The sequence below is a fragment of the Eleutherodactylus coqui genome, chromosome 13 (assembly GCF_035609145.1).
Source record: "Eleutherodactylus coqui strain aEleCoq1 chromosome 13, aEleCoq1.hap1, whole genome shotgun sequence".
In the NCBI taxonomy this organism is placed as follows: Eukaryota; Metazoa; Chordata; class Amphibia; order Anura; family Eleutherodactylidae; genus Eleutherodactylus; species Eleutherodactylus coqui.
In genome coordinates this window covers 103,335,395-103,349,464 of record NC_089849.1, presented here as the reverse complement: position 1 = coordinate 103,349,464, position 14,070 = coordinate 103,335,395, and the positions used below count along the sequence as shown (strand labels likewise).

The 14,070-nt window shown below is 46.0% G+C and overlaps 1 protein-coding gene across 1 annotated transcript in view; it reads right to left on the bottom strand.

The window, feature by feature from the left end:
- LOC136587426 (zinc finger protein 850-like) overlaps positions 1-14,070 on the bottom strand; it is a 117,070-nt gene that overhangs the window by 36,911 nt on the left and 66,089 nt on the right. The window contains exons 14-16 of the mRNA XM_066585994.1: positions 13,489-13,597; positions 9,695-10,899; positions 8,001-8,090 (exon numbers count right to left, since the gene is read on the bottom strand). Of these exons, the coding sequence (XP_066442091.1) occupies positions 8,001-8,090; positions 9,695-10,899; positions 13,489-13,597 (1,404 nt within the window). The remainder of the gene's footprint in view (positions 1-8,000; positions 8,091-9,694; positions 10,900-13,488; positions 13,598-14,070) is intronic.

Sequence of the window (14,070 nt, the reverse complement as noted above, 5' to 3'; positions counted from 1 at the left end):
GTCCTCAGCCAGCAAGGCTCCTTTTTCATCAAATAATGCATGTGTGAAGTAAAAGTATCTTTTTTCTTACAATTTCAGAAGAAGGGGTGTTAAAGGGGTTGTCCCGCGCCGAAACGGGTTTTTGTTTTTTTTCAACCCCCCCCCCCCCACCGTTCGGCGCGAGACAACCCCGATGCAGGGGTTAAACAAGAACACCGGACAGCGCTTACCTGAATCCCCGCGCTCCAGTGACTTCTTACTTACCTGCTGAAGATGGCCGCCGGGATCTTCTCCCTCGGTGGACCGCAGGGCTTCTGTGCGGTCCATTGCCGATTCCAGCCTCCTGATTGGCTGGAATCGGCACATGACGGGGCGGAGCTACACGGAGTCGGCATCCTGCACGAGCGGCCCCATTGAGAAAAGAAGAAGACCCGGACTGCGCAAGCGCGTCTAATTTGGCCATTAGACGCCGAAAATTAGACGGGCACCATGGAAACGAGGACGCTAGCAACGGAGCAGGTAAGTGAAAAACTTCTTATAACTTCTGTATGGCTCATAATTAATGCACAATGTACATTACAAAGTGCATTAATATGGCCATACAGAAGTGTATAGACCCACTTGCTGCCGCGGGACAACCCCTTTAATATTAACAGTTTTTTAATTTCTTAATAAAGAAGAACTGGGTTTACAAGCAGTTGGCATAATTTTTATGTAAGGGTTGTACCTTTGAGAAAAAGTGATTACTTACAAGGGTCTCTCTCTTAGGCTTGGGACTCACTCCAATCACATTCAAAATGCAGTCGCTATGGGATATCTCTCCTTCTGCTCCATCTTCACCACAAGGAAGCTGAAGGTGCTTCCATGTGGCTCTGTGTTAGACTCTCTCAGATTGAAGACAAGATGGAAACTAGACCACAGATTGAAGAACTGACTCTTTCCTGCTCTCTATCACTCCTAATTATTCCCTCACTTATACCACATGACATGACAGACCAATAAATTCACAGACAGGCAATGATTTTATTAGCGTTAACCTCCCAAGCACCGCAGCTGTGCAACACACATACTGGAAATGACAAGATAAGCTTGCACAGTGCATCCACATAGGACAAACGTATGACATTTATGGAGGGGACCAGGATGATGTTCTGGGACACTATAATAATTATACAATATATTATATGTACCCCAGAGTGGTGCCATTAAAATAAACAACTTGTCCCAAAAAGAAAAAACAAGTCCTGAATACAGATAGGTCAACAAGTTATAGCTCTTGCAACAGGATGATGAAAATCGCTTGGTCCTTAAGTAAAAAAATCAGCTTGTTATTAAGGGGTTAATACTGGGACTAGGAAGGCAAGAGACATTAAATATATTCCTTCTGAGTTTTTTTTATACATCAGGCACAGTAGTTATGAGGTGGAAAGGGGGAGATTCTTCAGAGACGTACCCTGCTGACACTTGGCTGGGGCTAAGCAGTCTGGTTATTTATATTCAATTGCTTAAAGAAAGGCTTGTCAATGTAAATATGTTCTATAATTTACTCGTCAGGGTTTGTAATGCACTTTTGAAGCACATGCCTTTGTAAATCAGTCTATTTTTTGTGCATGTATGAATAAATTGATAAACTGGTCACAAAGGCAAAGAGATACAAGTGCACAGATAGAAGGTTGATGCATGCAATTCTTTTTGAAGGTTATTTCCTAACTGCATCTGAAAATTGCTGTTCTAAATAATAATAATGTATCCAGTGTCATTCTACAAGTAAGGCCGCCTGCAGACGAGCGGGTCGGATCCGGCAGCGAGAATTCTCGCCGCGCGATCCGACCCGAGCGCCTGCAGGGACGAGCGCGTACTCACCCGCGCCTGGCGGCCCCGGCTCTTTCATGTGCCGGCTGCCGCGCAGCCGGTGCATGCGCAGACCGGAGCCGGCGGCCGGGTGAGTGCGTGCCCCGCAGAAAATTAGGACATGCCGCGGTTTGTTTGCCGCGCGAGATTTCGCGCGGCCAAACCGCGGCCGTCTGCATAGGAGTGCGTATTTTAATGCACTCCTATGCAAACTTTCAGCGGTGGAAATCCGCGGCGGGATTTCCGCTCGTGTGCAGGCGGCCTAATACACAGACTCATTCAGCTACTTCTTGTACATCCTTACGGGATCTCAGCAGCGAATACCGTTTACTATTGTAGATGAAAGTCTTGTACTTCCTGTCAAGCACTATATGGTCGGTGCCCTTAGAAGTCAGTTCTCAGTTCCGTTCTCTTGTAATGGAGCCAATTAGTTCTGTTATTAGGTGGACTTTTAACAGAATTCAAGATTAGAGAATATATAGGACCTCAAAGGTACAACCCTTACATAAAAATTATGCCAACTGCTTGTAAACCCAGTTCTTCTTTATTAAGAAATTAAAAAACTGTTAATATTAACACCCCTTCTTCTGAAATTGTAAGAAAAAAGATACTTTTACTTCACACATGCATTATTTGATGAAAAAGGAGCCTTGCTGGCTGAGGACTCTGTACATTGCAGTTCAAAACCTCTTATAGGATGCATTTAACTTTATACAAATGCTTTACCTCATACGACATATTTAATATAATTATGTTATTACCCATGTAACTATATGAATAATATTTTATGTATTCGCACGTGTACTCAATAAAGCTTTTTAAAACTTTGCATCAGTCTCCTGCGTTCTCTCTTGTTGTGAAAACAAAAAAAAGGTGGGGGTTGTGGGGGTCTGCAGCTTCCTGACATAAAGACTGAGGGATAAAAGCTTAAAGGGGTTGTCCCGCGAAAGCAAGTGGGGTTATACACTTCTGTATGGCCATATTAATGCACTTTGTAATGTACATCGTGCATTAATTATGAGCCATACAGAAGTTATTCACTTACCTGTTCCGTTGCTAGCGTCCTCGTCTCCATGGTGCCGTCTAATTTCAGCGTCTAATCGCCCGATTAGACGCGCTTGCGCAGTCCGGTCTTCTCCCTGGTGAATGGGGCCGCTCGTGCCGGAGAGCTGCTCCTTGTAGCTCCGCCTCGTCACGTGTGCCGATTCCAGCCAATCAGGAGGCTGGAATCGGCAATGGACCGCACAGAGCCCACGGTGCACCATGGGAGAAGACCCGCGGTGCATCGTGGGTGAAGATCCCGGCGGCCATCTTAGTAAGGTAAGGAAGAAGTCGCCGCAGCGCGGGGATTCGGGTAAGTACTATACGTTTTTTTTTTTAACACATGCATTGGGTTTGTCTCGCGCCGAACGGGGGGCCTATTGAATTTAAAAAAACCCGTTTCGGCGCGGGACAACCCCATTAACTTTATGAAGGGGTCTGTTTTTCAAAAAAAGGTGGGGGCTAAAAGGCTGGGGATTTATAATACACTCTCATGGAGATAGATAACTTCATGAAATAAGAGACTGTAGATAAAGTCTCATAATATACTCATTTTTTACTTAATATCAGCTGTAGATAAAGCTGGACATAATCGTAATAGGCTTTGGATGTAGATTAATCCGGACATATTCAGAATATACTCTGCTCCGCGGAGTGTATTATGATTGACACGTCATAGGACTGACATTTCTGCTATCCCATGCTAATTTCACTGAACTAAAGGGGGCGGCATAATAACCTAGGCCAGTGATGGCGAACCTTTTAGAGACCGAGTGCCCAAACTGCAACCCAAAACCAACTTATGTATCGCAAAGTGCCAACACGTCAGGGGGCGGGGCTTATCACGACATGATTTTACCCCCGTCGTTCTAAAATGGGCAGGGCTGCTTCAAAATAGACAGGGTGCAGATTCTGACTGCTTTTTGGATGTGGAAAATTCTGCAGCATTTCCGCATCCAAAAAGTTGTCAAAATCTGCACCCTGTCTATTTTGAAACAGCCCTGCCAGTTTCTGCCGCATGTAAACATACCCCAGTGGTAATAGTGGCCCTCCTAGCGATAATAGTGACCCCCCCCAGTGGTAATAGTGACATACCCCAGCGGTCCCCCAGCAGTAATAATGCCCGCTTCCCCCCCAGCGGTTCCCACAGCAGTCATATTACCCCCCCCCCCCAGTGGTCCCCCAGCAGTCCTAATGCCTCCCCCCCCCCCAGCGATTCTCCCAGCAGTCATGCCTCCCCTCCCCCGCTAGCGATTCTCCCAGCAGTCATAATACCTCCCCTCCCCCCCAGCGATTCTCCCAGCAGTCATAATACCTCCCCTCCCCCCCCAGCGATTCTCCCAGCAGTCATGCCTCCCCTCCCCCCCCAGCGATTCTCCCAGCAGTCATAATGCTTCCCCTCCCCCCCAGCGATTCTCCCAGCAGTCAGAATGCTTCCCCTCCCCCCCAGCGATTCTCCCAACAGTCATAATGCTTCCCCTCCCCCCCCCAGCGATTCTCCCAGCAGTCATAATGCTTCCCCCCCCCAGCGATTTTCCCAGCAGTCAGAATGCCCCCCCCCCAGCGATTTTCCCAGCAGTCAGAATGCCCCCCCCCCCAGCGATTTTCCCAGCAGTCAGAATGCCCCCCCCCCAGCGATTTTCCCAGCAGTCAGAATGCCCCCTCCCCCCCCCCAGCGATTTTCCCAGCAGTCAGAATGCCTCCCCCCCCCCCAGCGATTCTCCCAGCTGTCAGAATGCCCGCCCCCTGCCCCACATACTTACCCCTCCTCCTCGCGGGAGCGCCGCTCCTCTCCTGCCTGATCCCAGGTGCATACTGAAGGCAGTGTGCTGCTGTTGGATGCCTTCTCCCCCTGCTCTTGCGGAACCAAAGTAGGAGACGTCGGGGGACGGGGGAGAAGGATCCTAGCTGCACACTGACTCAGTGTACGCCGGGATCAGCACAGAAAGCAGCGCTGAGTGAATATCAGCAGGGGAGCCGCGGCCCCTGCAGGCATTCACTAAGGTGGTGAGCGGCAGATGGCGGCGCGTGCCAGCAGGGAGGGCTCTGCGTGCCGTCTCTGGCACGCGTGCCATAGGTTCGCCACCACTGACCTAGGCTGATGCAGCTCCCTGCTTCCAGAAGGGGGGCAGCTGTCACATTAACATAAGGGACGGAAAGTGACAGGGGGCGTGGTACCTGTCACTTTTCAGTTTGACGAGTTATATCTACGTATTACTACTGGCAATTACTCAATCGAGCATTGCCCTTAGCGAGTACCTGCCCGCTCAGAAGAAAAGGTTTGGCTGGCGGCGGCGGGGAGGAACAGAGGGGAGATCTCTCCCTCTCCCCCCCGCGACCCCCTGCTACCTGCCGCAACTCACCTGTCACCCGCGCCGGCACCCGAATCCTTTCTTCTGAGCGGGCAGGTACTTGCTAAGGACAATGCTCGCTCAAGTAATTGCCCTTAGCGAGTATGCTAGCTCATCTCTATAACTGAACGACAGACTAAAAGTGCACAATTCGCGTTTGGTCGTTGCCTCGCGCTTAAACCGAATGCTTGACGCTCACACTTGCTCGTTTGAATGCTAATCATTACCTCTAAACGCAGCATTGTTCATTGGTGTGAGGATAGTTAGACCGCTGCTCCTGATTACAAGGCCCGGGCTGTGGGAGAGATCGGCTGATATCATGGAAACTACATCACCAAAGTAAAGTAAGTGACTCACTGATGGAATCCGGGTGTCTGTCACTACTTTATGCCGTCCCCATACAGAGGAGCATAATTCTGGTGACAGACTCCCTACGCATGGGAAGCCTCGGGGTGCTGCCATTAATAGTTGACACCAGGACGCCGTACCAAGTCGCCAGACAGAGTGCAAGCATGAGAATAGACAAGCTAAGGTTAGGGCAGGTGGAATTCAAGCAGTATAGAAGAGGGGTAAATGATAGCATACAAGTTGGGTCACTGCCAAGGAATACGCGTTGGGGCTTATTCACACAACCGTATTTATGCAGGTATTTTAGCGCGTAAAAAAGTTGCACATAAAACACGACCCTACGACGCATTCCTGCAAGTCAATGTTGGACTCTTTATACAAGTGCATGCGATTTCCTCAGCCATGTAAAGAAGTATTATATAGCTAACCATTGGTGTCTGGTTCAGTTTTTGCATCATTCTCAAGGGGACCTCTGTAACTAGTAATGCTATCCCATGTACATCTCTGCAATACCTGCAGCCTTTGATCAGCCATTTGAGGGTGCATTCTGCTTTAACGCTTTCTTGTTGGGAAAAATGCTTTTTTTGTTTTTGTTTTACACTGGACTTTTCTTTAAACTTTTTTTGACACTATCTTTTTAGTCCCTGAAGGGGGACTTGAAGATGGAATTGTTCGATCGCTAGAATTACTTAAGCCCCATTTACACGCAACGATTATCGCTCAAAATTCGCTCAAACGATGTTTTTTGGGCAATAATCGTTGTTTGTAAATGTTACCATCGTCTGCTTTTCATCCAAACGATTTTTAATTGAGTTCAAAATCCATTGTTTGGACGGTGAGCTGATAGCATTGTATTCAGCTACAGTCCCATGGGAGAACAAAGGGGCTATATGCAGATAACAGACCACCAGCTGTTTTCTGCATACAGCTCAGGGAGGCTCATTTACATGCAAATAAAGCTAAGAAGCTGCTAATGAGTATTCGTGCCCATTAGCAGCTTATGCAAAATGATCGCTAAAACAGTCAATCATCCTATCTTTTGAACGAACTTTGAGCGATCAACCTTACGTGTAATTAGGACTTTATGTAGTGCATTTTACAAAGCCTATGACAGCAGCCTATTAGACTCCACAGGAGAGGGCGCCTAATAGGCTGAGTAACAGGGCAAACATTGAGGCCTTTTGTCAGGCTTCCAGCTGCCATAGAAACCCATTGGTACTTTGCAATCGCATTATGGGGTGCCGATGGATGACAGAAGGAGTCCCATCCTGCTGGCATTTGCTTACATGCTGCAGTTACTATTGATTGTGGCATGTAAGGGGTTCAACTAGCTGTTAGAGCAGGAGCCTGGCTGTCAGTAATCAGTCAAGCCACTGCCTTAAAAAATATGTGCGGGTGTAAAGTCCCATTAGTGGGGTCAGTAAAAAAAGCATATTGCGTCCTCCAACAGATTAAGGACTCTATAGTGATGGGGTCAGTTCCACAGAACTGCTGTATAGCAAATATTTAAGAAGCGAGCCTAGAAACTATAGGCTGAAAAGGTTACGTTCTGATGTGGGTAAAATGCTTGAAGGGTTTCTAAGATGCTATCCTGGAGGACCTCAGTGAAATACATTTAACTACGTATCCGCATCAATCCTGCCAAACTAATCTGATCAGCTTCTACGAGGGGGTAAGTTCTAGACTGGACCAGGGAGTCATTGGCTGTTGTATATCTCAATGTTTCCAAAGCATTTGATACTGGTGGTTATAAGTAGTACATATTCTGATTGGGTCACCGTTACTAGTGGGTACCACAGGGGGCAGTATTGGGCCCAATTCTTTTTATATGTGTGTAAATATATATCATATAAATGACCTGGTAGAAGGATTGTACAGTAAAATATCAATCTTTGCAAATGATACAAAATTATGTAAAGTAATTAACACAAGAGAAGACCATATACTATTAGGAATGGATCTAAATAAGTTGGGGGCAAAAAAATGACAAATGCACACGGGCAGGAAATATGTCACCGTTACACACTAAATGGGAACCACTGGGAAACATTGACATGGAAACAAAGGGTATGTTCCCATGTGGACTTTCCATGCAGAATACTATGCCTAATGCGACTTATATTTCAGAGTTTCCCCACCAGAGTCTGGACTGTCCAAATAGAAGTTGCACCAGCAGCACAAACAAAATGTAACCCTATTAAGGGGAGGCAGGGTCTGCACTATTTTGGAATTACCCAGAGTCCGGACTGCACATCCACAGAAGTCCCCGACTCAGACTACCTTTCACACTAGACGGAGTTCACTGCAGTGAAACGATGTCTGCCAACAAAGCTTACAGAAGGACAAGCTCTCTCTAAATCTTTTACACTTCAAGCACATTATAGGGGTTTTGTCAATACTTGCCTATTCCTCCTCCATCAGTCTTCTTACTGGATCTTCTCCAGTCCTCCAGGTTACCTCATCGCAAGCCATCCGGATCCTCTTCTTGTTATAGAGCGTTGATTCTCGGCATTCTTCTTCCTGTAGATCAGTGTAGGTTATGTCACTAGTGATGGAACGTTCACTGCCTAGCAAGGAATGCCGAGCTATTGCCAAGACTGTGCATGCGCACTGTCTCGCTGCGAGTGTTAATATACAGCACGCATGTGCAGTCTCGCTGCAATAGCTCAGCATTCCCTGCTAGGCAGTGAACGCTAGGTCACTAGTGACTGGGTGTACTGCCCTGCAGGAAGGAGAATGCTGGTAATGTACGCTTCGTCACAGGAAGAAGAAGAATTAGCTGGGCTGGAGGTGATGTGACCCGGGGGACTGCAGGAGATCAGCGGGAAGAAGATGCGGTAAGAAGACTGCCTGGGGAGTAATAAGTATAGAATTTTGTTTTTCTAATGACAACGCCTTTGACTGCCAACCAACAGTTTAGATACTGCACTGCAGCTGATTGCTGCAGGACTAACCAAGGCAGCATAGGAGGAGCGGGAAAGGAAGTCCTGACCAGTACAGTACTGGTAGAATGGCTGCTTAAGTCACATCCCCCACCTGGATTGCAAACAGCAGGGCAGCATAAAAATTGTAAAATCTACATGGAAAACTGCATTGATAAAGGTCAAAGTGGGTGCAAATAGCAGCAAAGCCGCAGCCAGTGAAGACCTGAGCTGCTTTTAAATGTTTTTGAACTCTCAGGTACGCTTTAACCCTTTGCAATCCAATTTTGGATTCCGGATTTCCTAGGGGGCTCTCTCTTTCTGCTATTATACAATGGCGCCATCTGCTGGCTAGAGCCAGTACTGCAGTATGAGGCATGCTGGAGAGGCCCCCAGACAACAGAGCGGCCAGTAATATACAGTAAGAATACCCTGCCGGACGTCTTCCAACATCGGAGCTGTACAGCCTTCAATCAGAATGTCTTTAGACGTCAGACAGTGGATTGAAAAGGGTTAAAGGGATTCGATCAACGGGTTCATGAAGTTTGACTGGAAGCTAAGCTCTGAGTCACTGAGATGGGCCGCACTGACAGCTTTCTCCCAATGCACAAAAGGGGAGAGTGAGCTGTCAGTCTGCATGATGTAGGCAGGGAGAAGCCAGCAGAGCCTGCCTCCATGATTCAGAGCCCGCCTCCATAATTCAGAGCCCGCCTCCATGATTCAGAGCTCAACTGAGCCAAACTTAAAAGAACCTGGTGACCGAATCCCTTTAAGGGCGTGTTAGATCATCTATATTCCAGTATGTTGGGGGTCACTATACAAATGATCTGATAGTTAAAATAGTTATCACTTCCCTTTCTGAAACAAGAAGTTGGTTCGATTGTTGTAAGAAACATTTATTTCACTTTTTTATTTCCAAGACACCGAATGAAACCACAGCAAACCGCATACTGCAAACACTGGGAACTGTAAGTATTACCTATATACACTCAATATATTGCTTGTGAGATAAGTCTCTTTAAATGGGAAAATTAATGGCCCAGTAGAGAATTTCATAGTATTGCCACGGAAATCACTGCATCTGAATGGAATTTTCCCACATCTTCTCACTTGATTGAAGGGAAACAGATTTCCCCTCTCATAACTAAGACAACTTGGCTTTACAGTCAACCACATTGCCAATCATCTTAATTTTCTTAATTAAGTGATGTCTATGGTCAGTAACGTATCTTTTTGTATATTTCCTGATCTTAGGATGCCGTATTGCTTCTCGTCAACATGAATTAACTGATGATTCAAAAGCAATGACTTCCTTGCAAAGCATTTACCACACTCTAGACATGAAAATGGTTTCTCTCCTGTGTGAGTTCTCTGATGATAAATTAGTGTTGATTTTTGTGTAAAATACTTGTGGCATTGTGGACAAGAAAACGGCTTCTCCCCGGTGTGAATTCTTTGGTGCCTGACCAGATCAGACTTCTGAGCAAAACATTTTCCACACTCAGAACACCTAAATGGCTTTTCGCCAAAGTGAATTCTCTGATGTCGACCGAGTTCCGATTTCTGCAAGAAACATTTGCCACACTCTGAACAGGAGAACGGTTTCTCCCCGATGTGGACCCTTTGATGTCTCTCAAGGAGCGATTGTTGTATAAATCGTTTTCCACACTGGGAACACGAGAAGGGCTTTTCTCCTGTGTGAAGTCTTAGATGATTAATAAGGGCTGATTTTTGGGTAAAACTTTTGTTGCATTGAGGGCATGAAAACGGTTTCTCTCCTCGGTGAATTCTTTGATGCCTCACAAGATCAGATTTCTGAGTAAAACATTTCCCACATTCTGGACATGGAAACGGCTTTTCGCCTATGTGTATTCTCTGATGTCTAGAAAGTTCTGATTTCCATGTGTAACACTTCCCACAGTCGGAACAAGCAAAAGGCTTCTCATTGATGTGAATTCTCTGATGTCTTTCCAGAAGCGACTGCTGTAAGAAACGTTTCCCACACTCGGAACACGAAAATGTCTTCTCCCCTGTGTGAAGTCTTCGGTGTCTGAAAAGGTTGGCTTTCTTTGTAAAACATTTCCCACATTCGAAGCAGGAATATGGCTTCTCAGCTGTCTGGGACCTTTGAGGTCTGATAAAATCAGGATTTTGAGTAAAATATCTCTCGCCTCCTGAATATGTAAAACTGTCTTTTACTGTCTGAGCAGAAAAGTTATGTATTTTGTCAGAAGGTTCTTCATGATTAGGAGGGTCAGATGTCAGATCTACAGTTTCAAGTATAGGAAGTAGAGTTGGCGTAATATGGTTTTGTCCCAGAGAGGCTTCAACGATTTTAATATCCCATATTTCACAGTCAGGAGATAAATTATTACTTCGCTCCAGGATCTTTTTTCTATTCAATATATCTGTTGAAAAATATAAATTAACAATTCATAATTAGTTTATACTTGAACATGTAGTTCAGGGGTGTGCAAGCTGTGGCTGATGATGCCCTACTGTGTAGCTCAACACATCAGACGGCAGTTTAGAAAAACATGGTTGTCTAAGGACAACTGTATCTCTCTGATGCAGACATCAGAATGCCATCGTTGGTTAGCTGCTCTATGCTCTCTTCCTAAGGCCTCATTACCACAGCCATGTCAGACTCCGCCAGCAGAATATCGCAGCGGAGTCCGACTCAGCGTCACACAAAGACCCCATACTCACCTCTCTGGATCTGCCGCGAAAGTCCCGTCTGGCGAGCTGGCGCACATGTGCAGTGCAGCGCATGACGTGCCGGCGGTGATGCACAATCATGCGATACATCCGCTGTGCTCACAGCAGAAGTATCGAGTGACGAACGGCTTCCTTTGACTACAATGGAAGTCAGCCGCACGTTTTTCCGCGGCAAATAGAACATGCCGCGATTTCTTTCACGCTGCAGAATTCCGCGGTAGAATTCTGCAGCGTGAAGATTGCAAAGCAGAACGCTATTAGATTCAATAGAACCTAATAGCTGCGGAATAATGCCGCATTAGCCCTTAAGGTAGATTATCGCCCGAACTCTCGCTAGAAATTTGGGCGAGAATCATCCCATATACATGCGACCGCAGATAGGGCTGTGAGCAAGACATCGCTCACCTGTCACTCATTCTTGGTTTTCAACAGAACTAAAAAAAACAAGCAACTACCGGGCCACGTAAACAGGAGCATCTCAATGTATGAGCGACTCCGGTTAACTGTGAATGGAGGTGGGGCCGGCCAGAACAATCCTCAGCTGCTCCGCCTCCATTCACTTGAACGATTAAGTGCCTGACAGCCATTCCACGGCAGTCTGTGAGATAGCTGTCGGGCACTTATTCGCCTGACAGTTGTCCCATACAAAGCTGCCCTTACACTGATCATAGATATGACTACATATCTTGGAAAATACATGTGAACACCCAATGTACTAATCATCCAGAGTGTGGCTGTCACCTCTATGGTTGGTGCTGGCACTGTTTTGGGGGAGATAAGGTACGTCTATAGATGTTCCATTTTAAGCGATTTCAGGAGCAATTTAGATAGATCAGTTCCTGTGTTATGCCTGGTATAGGCCTGAGGGGAAGTGCTGCCTGGCATGCTCTCTTTGTATCTCTAGATCATGTTTTGAAAAGCTCATAATTTCCATGTTATTCCAATAGGTGGGAGTCCCAAAAGTGGAACCCTCACTAGTTATAACATATAATGTTGATACCCCATAAATGTCTCAAAGGAAAATATAAGTGTCTTTGGTAGTAATAAGCCTTTAAAAGTTGTATTCCATCCGAAGGATATGGTATAAATGTCTGACTGCTGGGACTCCTGAGAGCTGTGCCCATGCATGTCCACCACTTCTGTGGGATGGACCGAGATTGCCGAGCACATTGATCTCGGCTTGTCCCATAGAAGTGAATGAGGGGCAGCTGTGCATGGCACCGCAGCTTCATTCACAGGGACAATCCTGGGCGCATTTCTCAGGATTCTGGGGGTTCCAGCAGTCAGACCTTAGCAATCAGACACTTATCTCCTGATAAATGTCTTTAGTGCTAAATTCCCTTTATGATTCATTGCAGCCAATGGAAGTTGTACAATCTAGTCCTTAGACCAAAAAAGGTTGTATACATGTTTATATGAGTCTGTTAAACAGAAGGGGCAGATTTCTTGAACACTTTTTAGAGCACTAGGACATTACAGGATATAGGCATTAAATAGTCAGAAGGGTTGTTGAGCCGGGTATCTTCTGACTGCTGGTCTTGGGGTCCGCAAGGAACTTTTCAAATGTTGATCCAGGGATTATTCTGACTGCCACTATGGAGTCGGGAAGGAATTTTTTTCACCTCGTAATGGGGTGAATTGTTTTTTTTTTGCCTTCCTCTGGATCAACAAGGGGGGTGGAACAAAGCTAAACTGGATGGACATTTGTCTTTTTTCAGCCCAACATACTGTGTTTCCCTGAAAATAAGACTCTGTCTTATATTAATTTTTTGCCCAAAAAGAAGCGCTAGGTCTTATTATACTAGCAAGCTCGGTCCAGGTCCTTCCCATAACTCTACAGAGCTCCAACACGTTTCTTGCAGTCCTCGGGCGCCCACAGAAGATCACTTCCTGGTTATGGGATTCATAAATCCCACCTCCAGGAAGCATTGGCTCTGATTTGCTGAGCAGCATTCGAGAACCAATCAATGCAGCACTCGATGAACCAATGTGATGGCTGTGATTGGTTCATCGAGCACTGCATTGATTGGTTCTTCGACAGCTACTCAGCCAATCAGAGTCATCGCTTCCTAGATCCCTACAATCTGGTAGCCAGACAAATTAGTGGTACAATATTCTGGATGGTTTTATTATTCTATCCCAGTACTACAGAAAATGTCCAACACACAGACGGGCCCTCGTCATAACTATGCTGCTCGTGTACGGGAGATTGTAGGGTGTCTTCTAAAGTCTGAGTAATAGGCTGTTGTAGTGGCCAAGCAAGAATATGTAATACCCACCTGTACTGTCACCTGTAGAAGTGTTCTCTTCACACCGCTGATCACCCCTCACATATGTCTCTTCAGCTCCTCCTATAGTTTCAACTTTAATAATAATCAGGTCTTCACCCTTAATAAGCCATAAAATAAAAAGAACACATGGTCCCATTTATTAAATTATGCCTGCGGCCCAAATCCTAGAAGATGACTGTATGTAGTCGTGTAAACTCAGTAGTTTGTAGTCTATACCAGCATTTCTAAAGTACCCAGAACAGGTCGGGTTAATTCAGTGCATCATAGGTACTCTCTCTCTCTCTATAGGATCTCTACAGCTTTGCAGGTACACAGGGGGAGAAAAAGGGGAGAATGTAAGGATAAAAAATGCAACTTTTGGGTATGTTCACATGGCGCATATTCTGCACCAAAATACTCCAAGGCTGGGCTCCCACAGGGTGGATTTGCTGCGGAATTTCCCTGTGGAATTTCGCTGCGGCAAATCCGCCTGGAGTCGCTAATCCCGGGATTAGCCAGCCATGTAGACGAGACTTGTCAAACATTTCGGCCACACGGGGCGGACAATCTGTCGCAGCAAAACCATCATTA